The sequence below is a fragment of the Lipophrys pholis genome (genome assembly GCF_963383615.2).
Source record: "Lipophrys pholis genome assembly, chromosome: 1".
Classification (NCBI taxonomy): Eukaryota; Metazoa; Chordata; class Actinopteri; order Blenniiformes; family Blenniidae; genus Lipophrys; species Lipophrys pholis.
This window is the reverse complement of record NC_137635.1, coordinates 44958006-44979017: the sequence shown is the minus strand read 5'-3', so window position 1 is coordinate 44979017 and position 21012 is coordinate 44958006. Positions and strand designations below refer to the sequence as shown.

At 41.3% G+C, this 21012-nt stretch overlaps 1 protein-coding gene across 1 annotated transcript in view; it reads left to right on the top strand.

Moving 5' to 3' along the window:
• b4galt2 (UDP-Gal:betaGlcNAc beta 1,4- galactosyltransferase, polypeptide 2) overlaps positions 1-21012 on the top strand; it is a 191115-nt gene that overhangs the window by 15342 nt on the left and 154761 nt on the right. Inside the window, exon 2 of the mRNA XM_080481320.1 lies at positions 5961-6909. Coding sequence (XP_080337446.1) covers positions 6564-6909 — 346 coding nt within the window. The 5' untranslated portion in view covers positions 5961-6563. The remainder of the gene's footprint in view (positions 1-5960; positions 6910-21012) is intronic.

Here is a 21012-nt window from a genome sequence, read left to right as displayed (position 1 = left end):
GACAATGGACGATCCCGGTACCAGAGGCAGCATGTCGGAAGCATGATGCTACCTCCCCCATGTTTCACATTACTTTCTCTCTTGGCTTCAGTTGGTTTGGTTGAAAGACGATAACTGCATTCAGATGAAGCTTTACTTTTACTTTATGTGTCTGTATAATACTGGGCCAGAGAAACTGACATGTATCAGTTTGATTTGCTCTCTGAAAGTTTTTCTTTTTTTTTTTTTAGGTCGAAAACAAAACGAGCTTTCAACATTGTTTATACTCAATCTGAAGCTCTTTTCATGTCTGAAGACCTTTTTTTTTTTTTTTTTAACCTACAAAAACTTTTAGCATTGAGTTTCTTCTCTGCTCCCAAGTCAGGAAGACGAATCTGAACATTTGATGACCATGAACGCTTTTCAGAGCATAACAAATCATGGACCCAATGATCTTGCAAGTATATAAGTTTGCTCTCAGACAGCTGAAAATAAAGTAAACAACCAGTCTAACCATCAATTATTGGTTAATATGGGTTTTGTTAGGCACTGCTTGCACTCGGAACTAATAAGTCAAGCCTTCAAAAGCTTTCAGTGTTTGTGGGAAGAATCCATTTTATATCTGTATTTTTCTTATTGTTCACTGTGCCAACCTTTCACACCAGCTCTGACAGAGAGCCAAGTGTAACAGAGAAACTAACTGAGAGGGATTTCTTCTTCTTTTTTTTTTCCGGCTTGTTAACCTTTTCAAGACAGAAAAACTTTAGCTTGTACTTTGTGTTGAAGAGGGGCGGTTGAGCTTGCAAATAAAGAGGCTGAGGTGCAGACGGATTTCGGCCTCCACCGGCTTTGTTTTGTACTCGAGTGAAAAATCACTGATGCTTCCCCCTGTCCACATTGATCTTTTAGTCGTTTAGAGGAAAACAGGCTCTCGATTTCCACATTTATTCCTCCCCGTTTGTCCCGCTGTGAGCTGTTTTTTTTTTTTTTCGGCAGTTGAGTTCAACACCTGCTGGAAAACCTGACGCTCCCGAGCTGTGGAGATCAAGTAGAAAATGGAGCTCGAAGCTCTTTAGTCTGCCCGTCCGATTGCATGTCTGAGAGGAGCGCCCCCCCCCCCCCCCCCCCCCCCCTCCAATGCATTACGTGCCCGCCTGTTAAGTCACTGAAGAGCAGCACGACTGGGAAATAAATCGTGACCCGCGAAAGCATTATGGTGTGACTGACATGCAGTGTCTGGGTCCTTTGGTCAGCAGAAATCCATCTCATTAGGCAGCACACACACACACACACACACACACACACACACACACACACACACACACACACACACACACACACACACACACACACACACACACACACACACACACACACACACACACACACACACACACACACACACACACACACACACACACACACACACACACACACACACAGAGTCTTGGCAGTCTCGACTTTGCTGCCCACAGACAAAAGACAGACCCAGACTGAGGGAGCCAGCTCTCTGCACAGGCACCAGACATCAGCTCATTCACCCGACATATGTTTGAATTTTTTAACATTTTGCTTCGAGATAAGATGAAGGAGCACAAAGTCAAGCACAGATGCCTGATGGTGACAGTTCAATCCAAAAGCAGGTTTTTTCCTGTCCACACACACACAGACCAGTAGTGGCAGCGCATCACCAGAGAGTTCACACTATTCATTTTAGTCGCACTACTTACAGACTAATACTCCAATTAGGGTCAAGAAACAGAATTCCAAAATCAATCGGTTAGTAATTAATTGATTAGCCAGTTCTTGAGATGCTCGTTTCCACATTGGATTTATAGGTGTGGGTCAGGTAATGACATGTAAAATTTACCAATATAACAAACTCTTTTGGTGCAAAATACACTGCAAGCGTCTTTGCTGTCAGACGAGTTATGCTCATTATGCTGTTTGGGATCCTTGCTGCTGGAATATACATTCCATTCAATTCAGTATTTATTCCAATGGCACCAACTACAGCACAGTCATTTTAATTCAGTTGCTGTTATTTCAAGGATGTCTCATGCAACATGACTGGTAATTTGCAACTTCAGTACATTTAAGTTCTTCTACAGTCGAGACTTTTAACAAAAATGTACCCGTCGCTGAAGCTTTATTGTTGCTTCCAGCTTCTTTTTTTTCGTGTTCACGGATTCAGATTTCATTAAATTGCTGGTCTGCGAAGCGAGACACCTATAATATCTTCATTCTTAACTCATCCCTGATTTTAGGATAGTTTTATCTGAAGTATAATTGTTATTGCTTTGCAAATCAAACATGGCAAATTGAACTTTAACTTTGACGCTCCACTTTATTTATTTATCTATTTGCTATTAAAACAACAGAAAGTTGTCCCTGGTTTTTAGACTGCAGGGACACAAACACAAACAAATGTCATCCAACAGAGGTTAAGATCTGAAACAATCAATTTTCACAAAACTTAATCAGAAATATTAATTGAAGTTCATATCGTGCCAAAATGTCTGCTATTTAATGACAATTCATCACTGCAAATCAAATATCTTTGGCTTAATGGTGAGCCAAAAGTCATTTATTTCCCCAAGTGAATTTCACTAAGGTTTTTAGAGTGATTAAGAAATATTGAATAATGAGCTTCATAGTAAGTGTCGATCTGTGTAGAGCTGGAGGAAATATAGATTCGTCTCATTGACTGGTGACTTAGTAATGATGCAATCAAATCATTCGAGCGCATTCACGTTGTTAAAGTTGGTCTGTTCTGTTTATTTAAGCTCTAATTGTGTTACAGCAGAAATTGAAATTGAGAGGCTGAATGAAAGATGTGTGGCACAATACTTCAATCATAACCTCACCTTTTCTCTTTGACTTAACTCTGATTGAGAGATCAGATTGTTCTGTTTGCCTGCTTTAACAATATCACCTGAATCACGGGGGATCATTCCCATAATGCTTTGTGATGCACACGTGACCTCATATCAAGCCTGACTTGGAAGTTCACCAATACTGAGGATGGATTTGTCAGCTTGTTGAAAAGACGTCCAACATTTGTGCTTTGCGACCATCTTTTATCTCTTAACTGTGTGAAAACTCACGATATGCAACAGACGTGCTCAGCAGGTCGGAGTTACGTGATTCACCGCGTCCTCGTTTAGTTGCAGGGTTCAACGCCTGTGAAAAAAGTAGCAACCTATAGCCTGGAAATGACTGTAGTTCACCGGCATAACACTAGGGGGTGCAGAAGGATACATCGAGAAACTGCATCAAGCTTGTTGGCAATGTTTGATTTTGTGCATTTGTGGTCGTCTTGAATAATTTGACACAAAGATGGTTGGGAATTCTTTCTTTCGGCGCAAACCAGACTGTAGTTGCGAGCTGCAAGCTGTCCTCCTGCGCGGTGTCGTTGTCCGTATTATCAGAGCGTTGTGGACGGCGTGAAAACCAGAAGTTTTTTCCCTGCCCCTTTTCCAATAAAGTGAACATTGACTAAACCGTCATCTGGCTCACATGCGGCGTTTCTTAACATGAACACATGACGGAGTGGAGCGACCAATCACAGCCCTCCTGGTCTGCGTACTTCCCCTTGTGCTCTGTGTTCTTTTGAGGCATATTAATAAATACTTGGAGGTGCGCGGTGAAGAAGAGGTTTGCGTCAACACATGGCCTCTGAGTCGCCTGTGCGCAGGGACTATAAATCCAGTTTAGAATAATTTGACCCGTTTACGCGACATTTTCAGGTGAAAACCCCAAAAATTTCGGAGCATTTTGTTCGTTGACACAGCGACTTTCAGAGTCACTGAATTGTTGGAAATGTTATAACCCCTTTGGCATCTTTGCCAATCCTGATGAATCTATGTGAAGGTTTGGTGTAACTTAAAGTTACATTCCTTGAAGATGTTTGATCCAAATATTTTGTGGATTACGTTGTTGGATCAGGTCTGATTATGATGAATAGATTTCAGTTATTAAATCGAACTGAGTGGTTTGATTAATTAACGTTACATTCAGTGTTGGAACGCCACTGAATGTTTATTGAAATCCATTACACAAAACACATTTTGTTGAATGACTACCACTGACTGAACAAATGAAGACTTTAATAAAATATAACAGAAAACTTTAATCGAGACTTGTGAAGCAAAATCACTTGAAATAACTATAATTATTAGCGGAGTGACACTAGAGACAAAGCTCTGATGACGGGGTAATTATACTTACAGTCTTCATTGATTTCAGATTCAAGGTCATAATTAGTGGGAATTTTTCCACAATCAAGATTAAGCAGTGTAACTTTTCTTTTTTGGGGGGGGGGGGTAATTTCAAGAATGTTTTGCTTAAACTTGAATGAGGCTACATCACAATCAAAAAGTTCTTTTCTGTCAGTCAATATTTTTCACATTTTTGAGTGACTGCAGTCTCTTTGTTGATTTAACTGTTTTGGTTTTTACAGTTTGTAGTGAGATCAGTTCAGATGTAATGCCTACATGTAAGTCTCCATTTGAGGGGAAATAAATGTGATTTAAGAAAAACAAGTAATCACTAAGAAAAAGAAAAAAAAAGCTAATTTAAAAGAATAGATTCTTGCGAATGATGTGCACCCTTCGGTTCATTTGTAATCTGTCTTTTCTGGATTGTAGACTTCACCACAGTCTCACAAAGGCTAAACTCATTAATTAGTTTTAGGATTTTTTATTTATTTTCTTTTTTTGCTGAGGGAATTATGCTCACCCCAATGGGAAGAAAACAAGAAAATCTGATTAAATAAGAGACTATTTGCCTACTTTAGGGAAGTTCTTTCAATGCTAGTGAAAATCCCAACTCAAGAAGACAGTGTGCGTACATGTATTAGGTATTTATTCCCACAAGGCTTCTGATTCTTGTGCTTTTTCATCACAAAGTCTGATCTCATTTGGGCTTTTCTTTTTTCGTCGACTTCAACCTCATCTTCTTCTTTTCCTCACATTGATTGGAAAGTCCATAAACGTAGAGCGAGCTATGCCCGTGGGATCCCTCTAAGTACCCTCCGTTTCTCTCCTTTGCTCGCGTCTTCACTGCGTTGTGTATTCCCACTTGCCATCTCATTCCTTCATAAATGCTTTTTAAGCCACTTGACTGGAAAATTGACTTGGCATGTCAATTTGGCTGAATTTGCCCAGTCGGGGGGCTCCCTGTTTGTCGGGAGATCCTTTTATTGGTGATACTGTTTTTCGTCAAATTCTCTTGCGGGCTTCTTTCTGGTTTTGTGTGGAGCTGAACTTGGACGTTTATTTCGAAGCCATTCAACCGGGCACTTTGGAATAAGAACAAGGTCACCGAATGCTGAAAGTGCCAGCCGAAGATCAATGACGTTTGAATCAATTCTCTACTGCGAATAATGCAACACTGAGCAATAATTAATCGCATGCAGGCCGTCCAAACATGAGCTTTTGAGAAATAAATTAGATTTAATAAAACCCCTTTTCATTGTGAGTGGAGTTCTTTATTGGAAGGAATCTTGCAAGACTCTTTGATATATGAAGACTGAAGCCTTTTGATTTTGATGGTTACAACTTTTTTTAGTAGTTGTTTGTTTTAAATATAGGTGAGTCAGGCATTGAATTTATTTATGTCACAACACTACTCAGTTGCATTAGAAGTGAATAATATATATATTTTTAAAGCTTTTTAGTTTTTGTTTAGATTAGGTGGTGCAGGATGTGATGTCACTTGTGATGTCACGCAGGCGTGATTAGGAGGATCCCCTCGACAGGTGAGCTCCTTTCTCAGCACAAGCCAGGGAAATGTTTGGAGCTTCACTGACTTGGTTCGCATGTCTATCGGAACAATCTTTAATTTCAGGATAATGTTTCCTTGCAGTCTTTCGGGGAGCACTACTAAAGGTCATTTTTGGGAGCATTCAAGAAGAAGATATAAGAAATAATGGTCATTTTTTCCTAACTTGTATTTGATCTTTGTGTTTGATTTTCCAGGTGCCTGCTGCTGAGAAGAGGGATATATAAGAGGTCCTACCAATGGAAATGTCGCCCGAGCCTCTTTTCTGCACTGATGAATGTTCGGATTGGGACCATCAACTTCTAGGTTTTAGGCACTCGGACTGATTGGACTGTTTTTCAGTACTGGATCATCACAAAGCAGCAATCACAGCTAAAACCACATACTGGACATTAAACCTTGTGTCCATATCAGTAACACGCCGGCCTTACATTTTAGATTGAACTGAACTTCTACTTGGTCACATTAACTCGATGTTTGTCATCTGAATCGGGTTCTCCTATCAGAGGGTCATTAAAGCATGTAGCTGTTTTGTCATGCTGGTAATCTGGAAACACACCAGGAACATATCCACACAAACGGCTGGAACAACCGTTCCGGTTGACGGTGTAACCTCCTTTACCGACCGATGACCCTCAGAGAAGTCCGACAGTTGGGTATTTACAGAAGACACGTCCTTTTAGGAAAACTTCCAGTAGCCGCCATCACCCTCGACCCTGCTGGAAAGAGTGCATGCCCGTAGCCGCGCCACGCCACCGTTGTCGTGGCCGGCCGTCGCAGGACGGTCGCCTCCCTCTGCCATGACCCGGCTGATGTTGGGCAGGACTCTGGAGCGCATCTGTAAAGGCGTCCTGCTGCTCTGCGTGCTCCACTTCCTCATCATGATGATCCTGTACTTCGACGTCTACTCGCAGCGATTCGACCTCTTCAGCCGCTTCAACAACGGCCGCAACGGATCCAGGAATAATCTGAGCGGAGCAGGCGTCGGACATCATTACTACTATTACAACCTCTCCAGGCCCAACGCCACTTTAGCCAGCCTGCTGGCCACGGGCAGGCAGCTGGTGCCGAGCGTGGAGCCCGACAACACTCAGACACCTTTTCCTAAGCCGCTGCCGCCATGTCCTGAGAACCCGCCCGGCCTCGGTGAGTCATGACGTCACTTCGCCACGTCCTGGTTGGGGATCAGTCGTGCCCTTTGTGATTGTCAGTTTTGTGGATGTCGCTTAAAATGCCTGTATTGTTGGATTTGAGGAGGCAGAAAAGTTGGACACTGAAGGAGAAGTTTGGGTCATTTAGAACGGTTGTGATTCCTAAAAATAACTAACTTTTTTTTCATTGCTGGTAGAAAATGAGAGCTGTGAAGAATATTTGTTTTTAATACTTCCATGTTCTTCACAGCAACATTTCATGGTAACGCTATGCTACCGTGGTTTTTCATTGCAAAGCTTTCAAAAAGACTTGGAAAAGGTTGCAAACGACCGGATAGCTGAAGTTGGACTTAAGCAGATCGGAATGCCAGGTAGCATTTCCTTTGTTCAGATAATGCTGATTCAAGCTGAAAACCACTCATTTAAAACTGATTAATGTGGCGTTTGTTTGGAAACAGTTTAAAAGTAACTGGGCAGTGGTATTTTTGAAATCTGTCAAAACTGAAGTGAAACATCCAGTTTTACGATGACCAACAGACCGACTGTAACAAACACAGGGAGTGTGTGTCGTGAGCTTCGTTGGCTTTTATCGCAGGATTTATAAGAACGTTATAAGAACTGATCCGCACTCTTGGTTGGGATTTGTCAATGAGGCCTTTCTTCTTTGGTGATGAAACATTAATCATGCGTGTTTTTGTTGCAAACAAAGTAAATTAGAAAGTCAGAAGATTTTGCAAAGTTTGTTTGATCTGATGTGTTATCGGTTTGGATCGTGGCGATTTCAAGGTGTCGGAGGAAACACGGGGGTCAGGGGGAGGTCTTTTCCCTGCGTTTTCTTTTCTTCATTTTTGGACCAAAATGTTCAAGAACAATGTTTGATCAAAATATTAACTTTCATAAAAACAAAAAACAAATACAAGAGTTACTACGGTTTCATACTTTAAAAAAATTACTTCTTAGATCAATCTGTGTATAACAGGTGCGATCAGTAATCCACGTATCCTTCACTTTACAGTCTTAACGCTTCAGTTTTGTCTAAAATGGTTAAAAACGTGCTGATTTCCAATAGTGGGTTTTCCTTTGTCACAAGTACATTATATCTTATTGGGCCTCCACTGCACCTCTTATTACAGCTCATCCAATCTCGTCTTCTGATGTGAGATTTTTTATTTCTGTTCTCACAACCTTCCGTCCTGTTTAATTGCCTCCTCTGATGACCCATTCACTTGATTTGTTTATCCTATTGCCTCGTAGTTACGGCCATTACATACCCAGCGCCCAGTAACGTAAACCAGGAGGATTTGCCCGTCATTGATTAGCGTAATGAATTGGAGAGATGAGACCTTGATGCGAGCTCCAAAGCTGGAGGCTACTATTTTATATTCTGTAAATAAATGCGTCTCCGGTCTTATTCCAATTAGCGGGGAGAGCGAGTGTAGCCATGATTTAGTTTTTCCGGGTCAGCCCGCAGCATGTAATGGATTTAACGTCAACGATTTACACCGTGGTATTTCAGCCTTAGAGGCCCACAGCGGAGCTATTAACAAGAGATTCATGCAGTTCCAGACAAAAGCGCAGGTCTACAGAAAAACACACACGCATAAACACACAGGATCTCCTCTGTGCTTTATTCCCTTTAAAAGAGCACAGACGTTGAGGCGACTGAATTAATCAAGTTCCGCAGAGCAAATGACTTTCCTGGTCGCGAACATCTTGTTAAAGCACCGTAGATGTCCCGGTTCAGTACACTCCGCCGTGCGCTCGCGGTTGATTGCGGCTTTTCTTCCAAAAACGTATTCACTTTGGTTTTAAGCACTTGGGAAAATTCGCACAGCGTTCACAAGTGCCAACGATGCTGAAATGCATCCCTTGCGCAAGAGAAGTTCAATTCAGCAGAGTGACGTCTGTCTGATTGTATCAGGGGTCTGCGTCACTTTCCACCAAATCAAATAAAAAGTTTCGTGTGCACTTTTTGATATACACATAAACTTTATCGAGTTTTATTGACAAATTAGAATGAAAAACTTTTCATTACATTTTCTGCTTTTATTCGACTGGATTTAAGCAGTTTCACCTCTTGTCATCATTTTGTCTCTTTTAAGCAGTTGCGCATGTTTTTCCCCTCCTTTATATGCCTTTCATTTTTCTTTTAATAATTCTTTTAAGTTTTTTTGTTTTTTTTCAAAGAAAACATAATACCAGCCAGTAATAACATTTGGTTTCTTGAATGTAATATAGCCCATAATGCAGAGGTCTGCAACCTGCGTCTCCTCTATAGCGGCTCCCTGGAGATTTCAGAAAATGATTTCTAAATTAACATTTTGCTTTTTTATTTCATATGTTCGCCACACTGATTTCATCTAATCTCCAGGATAAATGGTCAAAGCATACTGATTAACTATTAAATACGTTCTTTTTTAGGAAACGAAAAAACTAAACAAAAAACGATCCATCCATTCATCTTCTATACCGTTTGTCCTGTTCAGGGTTAAAAAGGGGGAAAAATGCAACAGCTAAAACGGCTCTCACCTTTAGGAGATGCACAGCGACTATTAACATTTAAACAGCTAAAGTGGCTAAAATAGCTGATGCATCAAATGTCTAAAGTGGGAAAATCTATGAAAAAGAGGAAAAAGCTCTAAAAATGGCTTCAAAAGCTAAAAAATGTAATAAAGCACATTTAAATTGTCTGTGACACTTCGTGAATGCAACCTTAGTTGAATGTTTTTGGTTATTCATTTCAGCTAATTAACATGTTGTTTTCTAATGGAAAAACACAAAAAGGTGTTTTCCATCGTAATAGCATTTTTCCAATAATTGCATAAGTTATTACACAATTAAAGCAGCTTTAAAGGAAATTTTACATAACTTCTCTGTTGAAGTCTACAAATAAAAATTGGAAGAATTTAATTTCTCTAAACACCTAAAAATAGGACCACATTTCCATGTATTTCTTTTTTTACATGAACATTTCCGTTGTTAATTGTGGGGGAATATTACTCCATTTGAATGTGTTTTTGCGTGATGGAAAAATACTCATTCACCACATTATGAGATGCCATCATCACTGAGCAGCTGTTTAATTAACACTTCTTGTACAAAGGTCGTATGTATATTAAAGAAAGCGTGTAACGGTGTGAGGTTACATGAATGAACATGCTCTGTGGACCGGGCACTCATAAGCACATGTTCACAAACATGTAATTATCTCCTGTATGCGTGCACCCAACAAATCTGAGGTTGACAAAGCCACGCTGAACCTGTTTGGTGTATCTATAAATACAGTGGCCACACACACAGACCTCATTGATGATTGCGCTCAGGATGGAAAGAACCCACTCCCACTGTTATTTCCCATTAGCTAAAGTGGGCTTGACCTGCGATCAGAGTGCTGATTATCTAACTATCGTTTTCCCAGTCAGCTCGTTCTGATACTAATGAGTAAAGAGCTTGCGCATCAGTGAGACGGATTTCATCCTGGAAAAGTCTCGTATTTATCTGCCCAGGGACGTTTTCAATGCTTTCAGTGCTTAATTCTCCCAGTTTAAGATCTTTTACAACCTCATTGTAAAACTGTCGAGTTGTGGTCTAATGAAACAAACAACCAAGAGCTTTAAAGCAAAGGAATATTGGCAGGGTGTCGAGTCAGATAAATGCATCAGTCAGATGCACCGAATGAGGAATTTGAGAAATCATACAAAAAGAACACGAGTGGCGCAACTATTTTTTGATATATTTCAGCGTTAAATTCCATTTAGTTCAGGAGAAAACAAAGATTACCAAACATTTGCTGATTCAGGGTTGAAGCTGTTAAGCATGCTTATATGGAACAGATTTTGAAATATTTTCCACCTGTTATCAATATTCATTGATGTTGGGATTATATGTGGTTGACGGTATATATATATATATATATATATGTGTTTTTTTTTTTCTTTTTTCTTTTCAGGAAACGCTCAGTCATACACTGATGATGAAATGTAAACATGTCTTGTCTGTACTCTCGCCTGTTTCATCCGTAAACACGCCTTGCAGACCTAATCCCTAGCAAGGGGCCTTGTGGCACTGTCAATATTTTCCCTCCTTTTTAAAAAAAAAAAAAAATTTTCTTTCTTTGCACCGATTCCTTTTTCTCATTTGATAATGAGGTTTGTAACGTGCTTTGAAATTGGAAGTGGGAGATAAAGCTGTCAGCCTGAGTCGTCTGGAGCCGAGGTCGGCCGATTGCATTATTTGGCCTTGAATTGGCTGTCACCGACTCTGGATTTGGCATTCATGCCAAGCACAGGTGTACTCCTGTAGCTTATCTCCACCTTTCTCTCTGTAATGGAGTGGCTCGCCTCGGGGCCGTAATAAGAAGAAAGGCAAAGGATGGGGGGGGGGGGGGTAAAGCCGAGTTGTAATAGATGGTGGTATGACGTGAGACGGAGAGGTGGGATGGAGTGAAGGAAGGGAGAGCAGGTGGTGAGGTGAGGGGGTGTAGGGGGTGAAAAAGGGATTGTGGACAGAGGTACGCACACATATAGACACACATGAGTGAGTGAAAGCGAGGGAAGGCGACAAACAAGTCTTTGGCTGTCCCACAACACCAGCTGACAGGTGCTGCCTGTGTGAGAGCCCCCCCACATATCCTGTGTGTGCTTCTTTTAGTCCCTTTGTGGGGTCCCAGAGCCCAGGAGCACACTTGGGGTCTGATCTACCTCGTGAGAACAAAAATGCTGAACCAAACACATTTGCTTATATTGAAGGTAAAATGTGGCTTTGGGGCTTGTCTGGGAACGGGCAAAAGTGAATGAAATGTCCACTTATGGAAAGAGGTGTGTGCGTGCGTGCGCTCATATTTGGGGTTCGATCTACCTTGATAGAGGAAAAACGTTTAAGTGCTTAGTTCAGCATGATTCTATAGGTTAAAACTGCGTTTTAGGGAGAAATGTCCAATAAAGTAAAGGTTATCAAGCAAAAAAGAATTTTTGAGGCTCCCGATGTTCCAGCTTTGCATGATTCCGTTACAGTGTGAGTTTTGGGTCTTGTTGAAATGTCACCACTACATCCTCCGTGTGTGAAAATTGCACTCTGGTGAATTCAGTGTCCTGACACATGGCTGACCTCGGCTTTTATCAACTTTAAAGCTGTGAAGCCTATGAACCAACAAATACAGGTAAAGGAGGGAGAGGCAGTGCTTACACTACTATACAGATCGAAAAGGTTTTTACTATTTTTTTTCGTTAAGTCATTTGGGCAAGTGGAAGTGTGGTGAGGAAAAGTTGACGTCTAAATATGCTTCCTTTTCACACGCGATTGCGACATATATAGATAGACGATATATATATATATCTTCTATCTTCACCTCACGTTACATTCACCCAACTTTTGTTAGTGAAGGCAGACAATGGACAGAAGATTCTGTCTTAAGGCTCCCACAAACCGCAATTTTCGGCCGTTCATGACTGTACGAGATTGATTTAAATCGTTTTCGCAAACTACGAGCTGAATTCTGAGCCGACTCGACCTGATTGCGCAATCCTGTCAACGTGAGATAAAACGTTATACGCGTGCCCAATCCCTTCGGGAAACATAAAGACGCTAAACATGGACTGAACTTTCGCCCTTGCAGTATTCTTATGTCGAGAGAAAAATCTTCCAAAGAGGAAGCAGTCCCCAAATATCAGACGCGGTCCGATAGTGGTCGCGGGCTTACGACTTCGGCTGTACGAGAACTGTTCACAAAGCCCCACCAATTTGAACCGAGACGGTGGATTTTTGGAGCAATTCTCCCACGATTCAATCTTTCGTCTCAGATGGCTGAAACTTGCACTGTTTGTGGGAGCCTTTAAAGACAGAACTTAAAGGATCGTTTCTATCAATCATATGGTCCAAAAGGAAGTGGTCTCTTGGAGGCCTCCTTCTAGTCAGTATACAGTGAAAATCTGTGTTTGTATTGGTGTCGATTGCTTAACAACAACCACTTACTTTTCCACTTGTTGGTATTGTTGTTACGTTTTCCTCTTGTTGGCTCGACATCGGAATGAAACACAGGAATGACAGTCTACGCTATCAATCGGCACAATCTGATCTCTTGGGAGTGAATATCTATGTCAGAATACAGACTTCTTCAAGACGACGCTGTGACCATTGTTTCCTCGCACTTAATCTCTAAGGTTAGTGTTATAGTGAGTCACGTGATCACAAAGATGGTCTGATCGCATAATCTGGCATCGCAATCTCTTAGTAATGCAAGATCCCGGACAAGCCTGGGGAAAAAAAAAAAAATGAAAGATTAAGGAGAGTGTGACCTTGTGTGTGTTCAATGTGTGTGTGTGCTGAATTCCAGATCGGCAAGCCAGCTCCTAAGCTATTTTCAACCATCTTCTCCACATAAGTTATGTGTTTTGGGCAGACTTTTGCTTGAGGTGGTAATGCCAGAGTTTAATTGCCATTAAATAATGTCTTCCTTAATATTTATAGAGAAAGATTTCCACGTGCACTTCAGTCAGTTATCGGGTTGCTGCGTTGAACAACTGTAATGGTTTTCTCTACTTCAACAGTAATTGGGAAGCTTCTTCGAACCGTTCCCGCGGATTAAGGGCCTCAAATTAAAAGCAAGTATGGCTTCATTGGACGTTGACATGAGCCTTAATGTGTTTGGTTTTGAGCCGCGAGTTTTTAATACAATAAGCAGTTTTCCAGTTGTGCAAAGTTTAACTTTTGACATTTGTGTGTGGAATATTAACACAACTGGAACCGTATTATTTATTCTTGCTGTTCATCACTCCTTCCCACGTAAACGACACGCGGACGCCCGCACGCTCTCTAATAGACACACACTTGTATCTCTACAACTCAGTGGGTGATTAAATGCTATTTTCCAGTTCTTGTTTTAATTGGACGCTCCACAGGTTTTGCCCAATCAAATGCAATTTGCAAGAATTAACCGTCCACTACTTGCTTACCGTGGAGCGTCCTGCACCTGAGCTTCTTTGTTTCGCCAAGACCTGAATTTAATTGGATGAGGGGGGACTTTCTGCACTGTTTGTACAGGAAATACAACCACATAGATAAAAGTACTGTGACATTTGGACATAACTTCATAATTTGGTAAACTGAATGATGAATACTTCTTTCTTTCCCGTTTACATGATCAGATGGATGTGTAGGTTTTAATGCATGAAGAACATCAGTGGCTCACTACTGGAATGTTTCACACTATTCCCGACAGCTATTAGTTTGTGAACAAGACGAATCGAACTTGTTGATTTTCTTCAGAAACCGAGGCCCTTTTGACACATTTTCAAGTAAAAATACAAACCTGCTGTTGTGTTTTTGGTGTCTGTTTGCATGACGACGATGCTTTGAGCCACTGACAACACAACTTGTTCTTCTTTTCTGCAACATTTCTGCGGTTAAATAGTTTTATAGAGTCACCCGGAATAACAATCCGGCTTGGTCTTCTGTCCATACTGTCCGTGTACTCGACATTGTTAATGTCGACGGCTACTGATGGTGGTTGAGAAGGTCTGGCTCACAATCTTTGTTCTAGGTAATCTGAAAGGTATTGGGTAGAGTCAACGGCATTCAAGGTCCTCCTCAGCGAGCCTTTGTAGCACTTTTCGGGGGCACACAGGGGATCAGTCATGCCAAATGCGACGGAACCGATGGAATCGGAAGCACAAAGTGTCAAATTTCCCTGGAGGGGAAGTGGGGGAAAAAAAGCCTATACCATAGACCAGTGGTTCCATTGTCTACTGTCGATTGGTTGCACTGAGTTTGTTAAATCATCTTTAAAATAAGCTATGTATTAAAGCACATTGTGTTTGTAAATACAGACTGTATGGCTAGCTGCTAGATTTTATACATCTTTGGCAATAGGAGCAATTATAACTCTTCATGCCTGCGGGTGTCTGCAAGCATAGTTGGATCACCAGTTCTTAAAGTCTGACCTTCACAATTGCTCGATACAGGCAGGGTGAAGAAGTTTCAGCAATATACTTTCTTGTCAACCTATGGATCCCAAAAGTTTGAACAGTTTTGCCAATTGTCCCAGGAACCACTTTAATTTTCATAGAACGCTTCCAACCTTTGTTTCGCTTTTTGAATGAGGGCAAACTTTCAACAAATATGAGCCGTGTGTCCAACTTTTAATCACTTTCTTATCTTGATCTGAGTGGCTATAGAGGACTGCTATCACTGTGAAGAAGCTGTGGCTCAATATTGCTGCATCACTGAGCTGCTCGTCTGTCATCAAGTATGAAACCAGTCGCTCTCCAGCCTCGAGAAATCCGAGCAGCTTGTACAATGTTGTCGCTGTCTAAAAATGGGACGTCGTAGTTATTATTCAGAACAGTTTGGGCTGCATTAAGTATGGACCATGTTTAAATGGAATTGTTTCTAGAGACTTCAACACTCGTTGCTATGTGGTGAATATGTTTAAGGTTGCTTTACCTGAGAGGAAGCTGGTGTTGAATGTGTTTCAAAGTACTGTATCCCCTGATCATTTACTTATTTAGTCAACAGATCGTGTTTTGTTTGGCCTTCTTACCACAGATTTGGAAAAAAAACGGAGCATTGTACAGAAAAATGTGTTCTCTGCATCTATCACAAGGTGAGCATTTTGCTCCTTGTCGCATCCAAATTAACAAAAAGACAGTCAAGGTGGAAACAATTTTCTAGAATGACGACAAAACACACAGTTCTTCTTTACCCAGATTTTCCATGCTTGTCTCTTCCACCACTTGGCGACTACCACAGTTAGCCTGAGCACTTTTCGAACTGGCTATTTTGTTTTTATTTACCAAGAGCTTTGTTCAGAAGTCATGTACTCGGTTGTTCACAAGCTAGCATGACCTACAAACCCCAAAAATGGGAAGAAAAATGAAGAAAGATTGTTAACCTTGTCCGTTTTAAGAGTCATTGATGATCTGTCACTGTGACGGATAGCTGTGATTGTATATCTGAAGTTGCTGGAGACATCTTGATTGAGTCGGACTGAATAACCATATACAGTAAACCATACTGAAATACACATTCATTGTTTTGTTTATACACATGTGCACATACATCTTGTGGACCACTTTTCCACCTCTGAACCAGATGCGCTTGTTTTATTCATAGCCTGAGAGTAATTTGAGGGAAACTTTACATACCTCCCATGTGTGGAGAGGAAATGTACAACGAGAGGCTGAATCTTTGCAGCCTTCCTCTTGGTAAAGTGGAGTTGAAATCTCTTTTGAAGCCGGGTTGAGTCCTGGGAGGTCCTCACGCCTTCACCTCCCCACTACTCAACGTTGGTTTGTGGCACAGCATGTTTTATGACCTTTCTCCTACATTTTTAATGGAGGGTTTAAACAGGAGTGCTTGGGTTGAGAACAATGTTTTGTAAGTGAAGCTATCATGTCTCATTTGGACTTTGAAAAAACACAAAACACATTTATTTCTATGCAACTAACTTCAAAGCCTCTGATTTATCCGGAAAGGTGGAGCGTCACCTCAAATAGCAGACTAGGAAAACACTGAAAAACGACTGTGAAGGCAGTTGTGTGAGATTGCTGTGGGCTGCTGTTTGGGATGATTTCCTTTTTTGTAAATTGTGCTTGTCGCAAAGAGAGAACATGTGTCAGGTTATGTTCACGTTCTTCTGCTAGCGAGCAGCCTCACTTTCACTCACTCACTTTCTTCTGACGCAAAACGTAATCAACTGCATCGGAGCTTTGAAGTTACTTTTCGTGGATGTGTGTGCTGTTGCAACCCCTGCTTACTTTGTAGAAAATTCTGTTTTATCTTGTTTATGACGTCGGCATGCCCATGATAGGGTCTTGTCATTGTCCAACAAAACACACTCAAAACAATCAAACCGAAGGTCGCAGCAGTTAGAAGATCTTTTCTTTCGGGATGGATCGATACCACTTTTTTAAAGGATGAGTACTAACCTATAGCTAATTGTTGTTATCGAGTACCAATAAGAGTATTTAATGAATTAAATGCCATTAAGCCTATTTTATACTCCGTTTGCAAACAATATGTGAAGGCTATGCTACGCGCACCTCAAACAGCATTGACGGCTCCAGGATACTATTGTGTTTACGGCATAGAGCAGTGCCTAGTGTCTATCTACGCACTGCCCTATGCATACTGTTGACTGTATACCGAGGGATTGAGCTTGCTGGGTGCCGCCACATGCTGTAACTCGCTGTTAATGAGTCTATCATTGCTAGTGTGTGAGCCCCAAAATGCTATAGCATGTAGCATGTAGCATGGCTCAGAGTAAAATTCCCCTTGAGCCACTGAGCAGTTAAAACAATTGATCGACACTGCTGGTTTAGATGTTCCTATGATTAAGTTGCTGGTGTTGTTACGAACGAGCTTTCACCTTGTCTGGAAATGTTTGGAGAGCATAATTTACAGTCTGGAGATTCGTTTATATTAATGAGAATGACCAAAGTAAGACAAAGAGCTGACATCACACACGCTCTCCTGGCTACCTGCTGCTAGTAGTACTCCGTGCAGTATTGGTTCCGACACTGGTAATGTTATCAGTGCATCCCCACTTATTTTGTATCAGGTATTTTTAATGAGAACAATGACATGCTGACTGACGGCCACCAAAACAAAAATCTTTCCAATTTAATTTGATCATATTTTTTGTCTGCCACCCACCCCCGTCTCCACTCCCTCACCTCAAGACCGATGCACCCGCCAACACCAACCATCTTCTTGCCTGCAGTTAAACCTGCCTACAAGGTTTTTCATGCCTTCCCCTCGAGGGGAAGACGAGAATTATTTAGGGGATGTACCACAGGATCAAATTGTAGTCTTCTTCCAATTAGAAGAGTATAACTCACTTTCCTTCAGAAATCTGAAATTCCAGGCCATTTCCACACTCCATGAATAACAGAGACAAGAGTGGAGGCAGACAGAACATTATGATTGATGTCTCATTATCAGTGCAAGGTGTGCCCTTTGACAGAATCTCACATTGATGATTTGAGGTTTTCAAGGCGCCAGCTACATTTTTCCAAATCACATCCCATTCTAGCTTTTGCCCCATTTCAGCTCTGCCTTTCACACAAGCCTTCATACCTGGTGTGTGCGTACACAGCAAACCTTTGGCAAGTTTCAACGGTGTTCTTCCGTCTCCGTGAGATGAAGACGGAAGAACAACCATACTCATTACAAATGGATTGATTACAAAAACTTTTAAATGAGAAAAATAAGCTTGCGTATAGATAAGTATATAATATGTGTACCTATGTGTAAAGAATGCTGAAATGAGACTTGAAACATAACCTGGTAAATGTTAAATATTCTACTCTGTTTGGTTTCCATATTCGTAAATCTGATTCAGATTGAATTCAGATGGCTGTTTGTTGCTTTTTGGTTGTTATCCTCTACCTGAACCAAGGTTTGAATCCCTTCCCACTATCTTTTTGTCTCTCCTATTTTCTCATCCTCAATCCCCTAACCTCCAACCGCAATAGCAAAAAGGCTCCACCTCTGAGTCTGGTTCTGCAGGTTTTTTAAAGGGAGCTTTTCCTTTCCACTGTCACTTATGCTTGAATTGATGTTATTATCTCTAAAGAATGACTGTTGTATTTACAAATTGAATCATATATATATACACACACAGACAGACAGACAGACAGACAGACAGACAGACAGACAGGCGACCTGTCCAGAGTGTACCCTGCCCTTGCCCACAGTAGGCTTGAATCAGCTCCAGCGCACCACGACCCTGAACTGGATATAAATGCAATCCATAACAGCCCTGACTGTATAATTACACAGGTTAGGTTAAATGATTGCATTATTCCCCTCCACAAAATACATTTGACAAAAATCTCAGGTAAAGGTAGCTTTGTAGCATTTACACCAGTTTGTTTGTTTTTCTCCACGGAAATGGTAAACTTCACTTTTTTTGACACCATTTGAAATAGACGATTTTGTTTTAGGGATTTGTTGTTATACTAAAATGTGTGTGTCGGTCCATGCATTGTTGAAAGAAATAGCCCATAAGGCCCTTACTTTATTATTAACTTTCCTGCTAGAAAGAGGAAATAGTTGCTCACTCAGTTAGAATTTTCTTAAAGTAGTTATTCACCTTTTAATTTAGCATTTTTTTTACATTGTGTTGATTTCAGTCAGTAGTGCACATGCCTCCGCTGTCTGAAAGGAGTTGGGATTTAATTTTCTATACTTTCCATTCGTTTAAATAATTCATCTTGGGCTGAGTGGTTAATAACTCAATTTTCTGTGGTGCTACCAACTCTGAATACAAATTTGCAAAGCAAATCCACCAAAAAATGGTAGAAATTCATAAGCGGGACTGAAAACAAATTGTGTACGACGGTGACTTAATGCTGCCACCAAATGGCCAAAAGTGACATTTGAATTGAAGGTCCTTCCCCTTTAAACCAGATGATTTAACTGGTAGCCACAGAATGAAACAGAAAGACAGGATTTGTTCATTCCAACCTTTCAAATAAGTAAACCGCTTATAGGTAAACAAATAGTGGAATAGCTGAGAATTTACTGTGTTTGTGTTCATTAGAAAAGGAAATACCATTAGACCAGTGAGAGAGGAAAAGTCCCTGTTTCCTTTGGTTTCAATCAAACCAACAAACAAGGTCACTCCTGTCAGACACACACCGCTGCACACTTCCACACGGCCGGGGAGGCAAAGGCCTTCTGACAACATAATGGCTCCCATAACTTCATTAAAACGGCCTCACTTCCCCTCCTCTGAGCGAGTCACTCCTGTCCAGGTTTTGCTGTGTGTGTGTGTGTGAGTTTTTATCCACATGTGGAGCCTTGATTTCATTTTTCCGAGCCGACTAGCTATTCAGCGTCTTCAGTTCGCCTGGGTATTTGCTTACCAACATTCCATTGTCTTCCTGTTTAAGTTTTTAAAGCCAGGTACGTCTGAGAAGCGGGCCGGCATTAGCGTTGTGTGTGTGCTTTTTATCCAGTGACATTTAAGCTGTGACTCATGTGGACTGAAAGGTGAAACGACACAACATGATTCCTCCTGGCAACCTTTAATGGGGGAAGAAAAACAAAAAAGCTCCTGATAGACGGCATCGGTAACGTTGGTTTTTATAACGCAGCTTTTACCAGCAACATTGAAAGCAGAAATAAAGTGAAGAAAATGTGAAATTGCTTCTGGTGATGCAATAAAAATCCTCCCCAACTCTGAAGCCCATGAAACATTAAGCTCTTTGTTTTACACTCAGAGCTGCAGCTTGTGCTGAGCAAGACAAAGTCTAAGTTTTAGTGCACTGTGTAGCCTAAATTTTGGTGCGAAGTATAAAATACATTGCAGCACAAAATGTATTCTATGGTTTAGTGTAAAATGTGGCATAAGCAGTAGCTCAAAGTTTAGCGGTGCACTGTACCGCTCAAACGTCAGCATGTAATGTAGCGCGCACATTTGGCACGCTCAAATTTTGATGGCACAGGTTAGTGCTCAAACTGAAGCACATGCACAAAGTTTAGTGTGCACATAAAGTCTAGCGCACGCATGTAGTTTAGTGCAAGTATTGTAGCGCACAGTTCAGCACACACAAAGTTTGGCGGCACAGGTTAGCCTTCAAACTTTAGCACGCGCATAAAGTTTAGCACACAGAAAGGTTAGCACCCGCATAAAGTTGAGTGTGTGCAAGTAGTTTAGCGCGCACACAGGTTAACGCTCAAGATGTAGCATGGGCGCGTAGTTTAGCGCATGTAGTGTAGCGCGTACACAGGTTAGCGCACGCAGTACGAAGTTCAGCAGCACAGGTCAGCTTAGCGTGAAGTTTAGCGACTCTAGTGTGTGTGTGTGGGTGTGTGTCTTGACGTGGTAATTAATAGGAACCTCTCATCTCTGTTCTCTTGGTTCAGACCGACTATTAAGATGTGTGCGCTCCAACAAGAAAGCCCTCCACCTGATGAATGACAAAACATGCTGCACACACACACACACACACACACACACACACACACACACACACACACACACACACACACACACACACACACACACACACACACACAGTCCGTTATTCTCTTCTCACCTGCCTCAGTATCATTTTCTCCCTCAGATTGTGGCTCGTTTCTGCCTCTCACACAG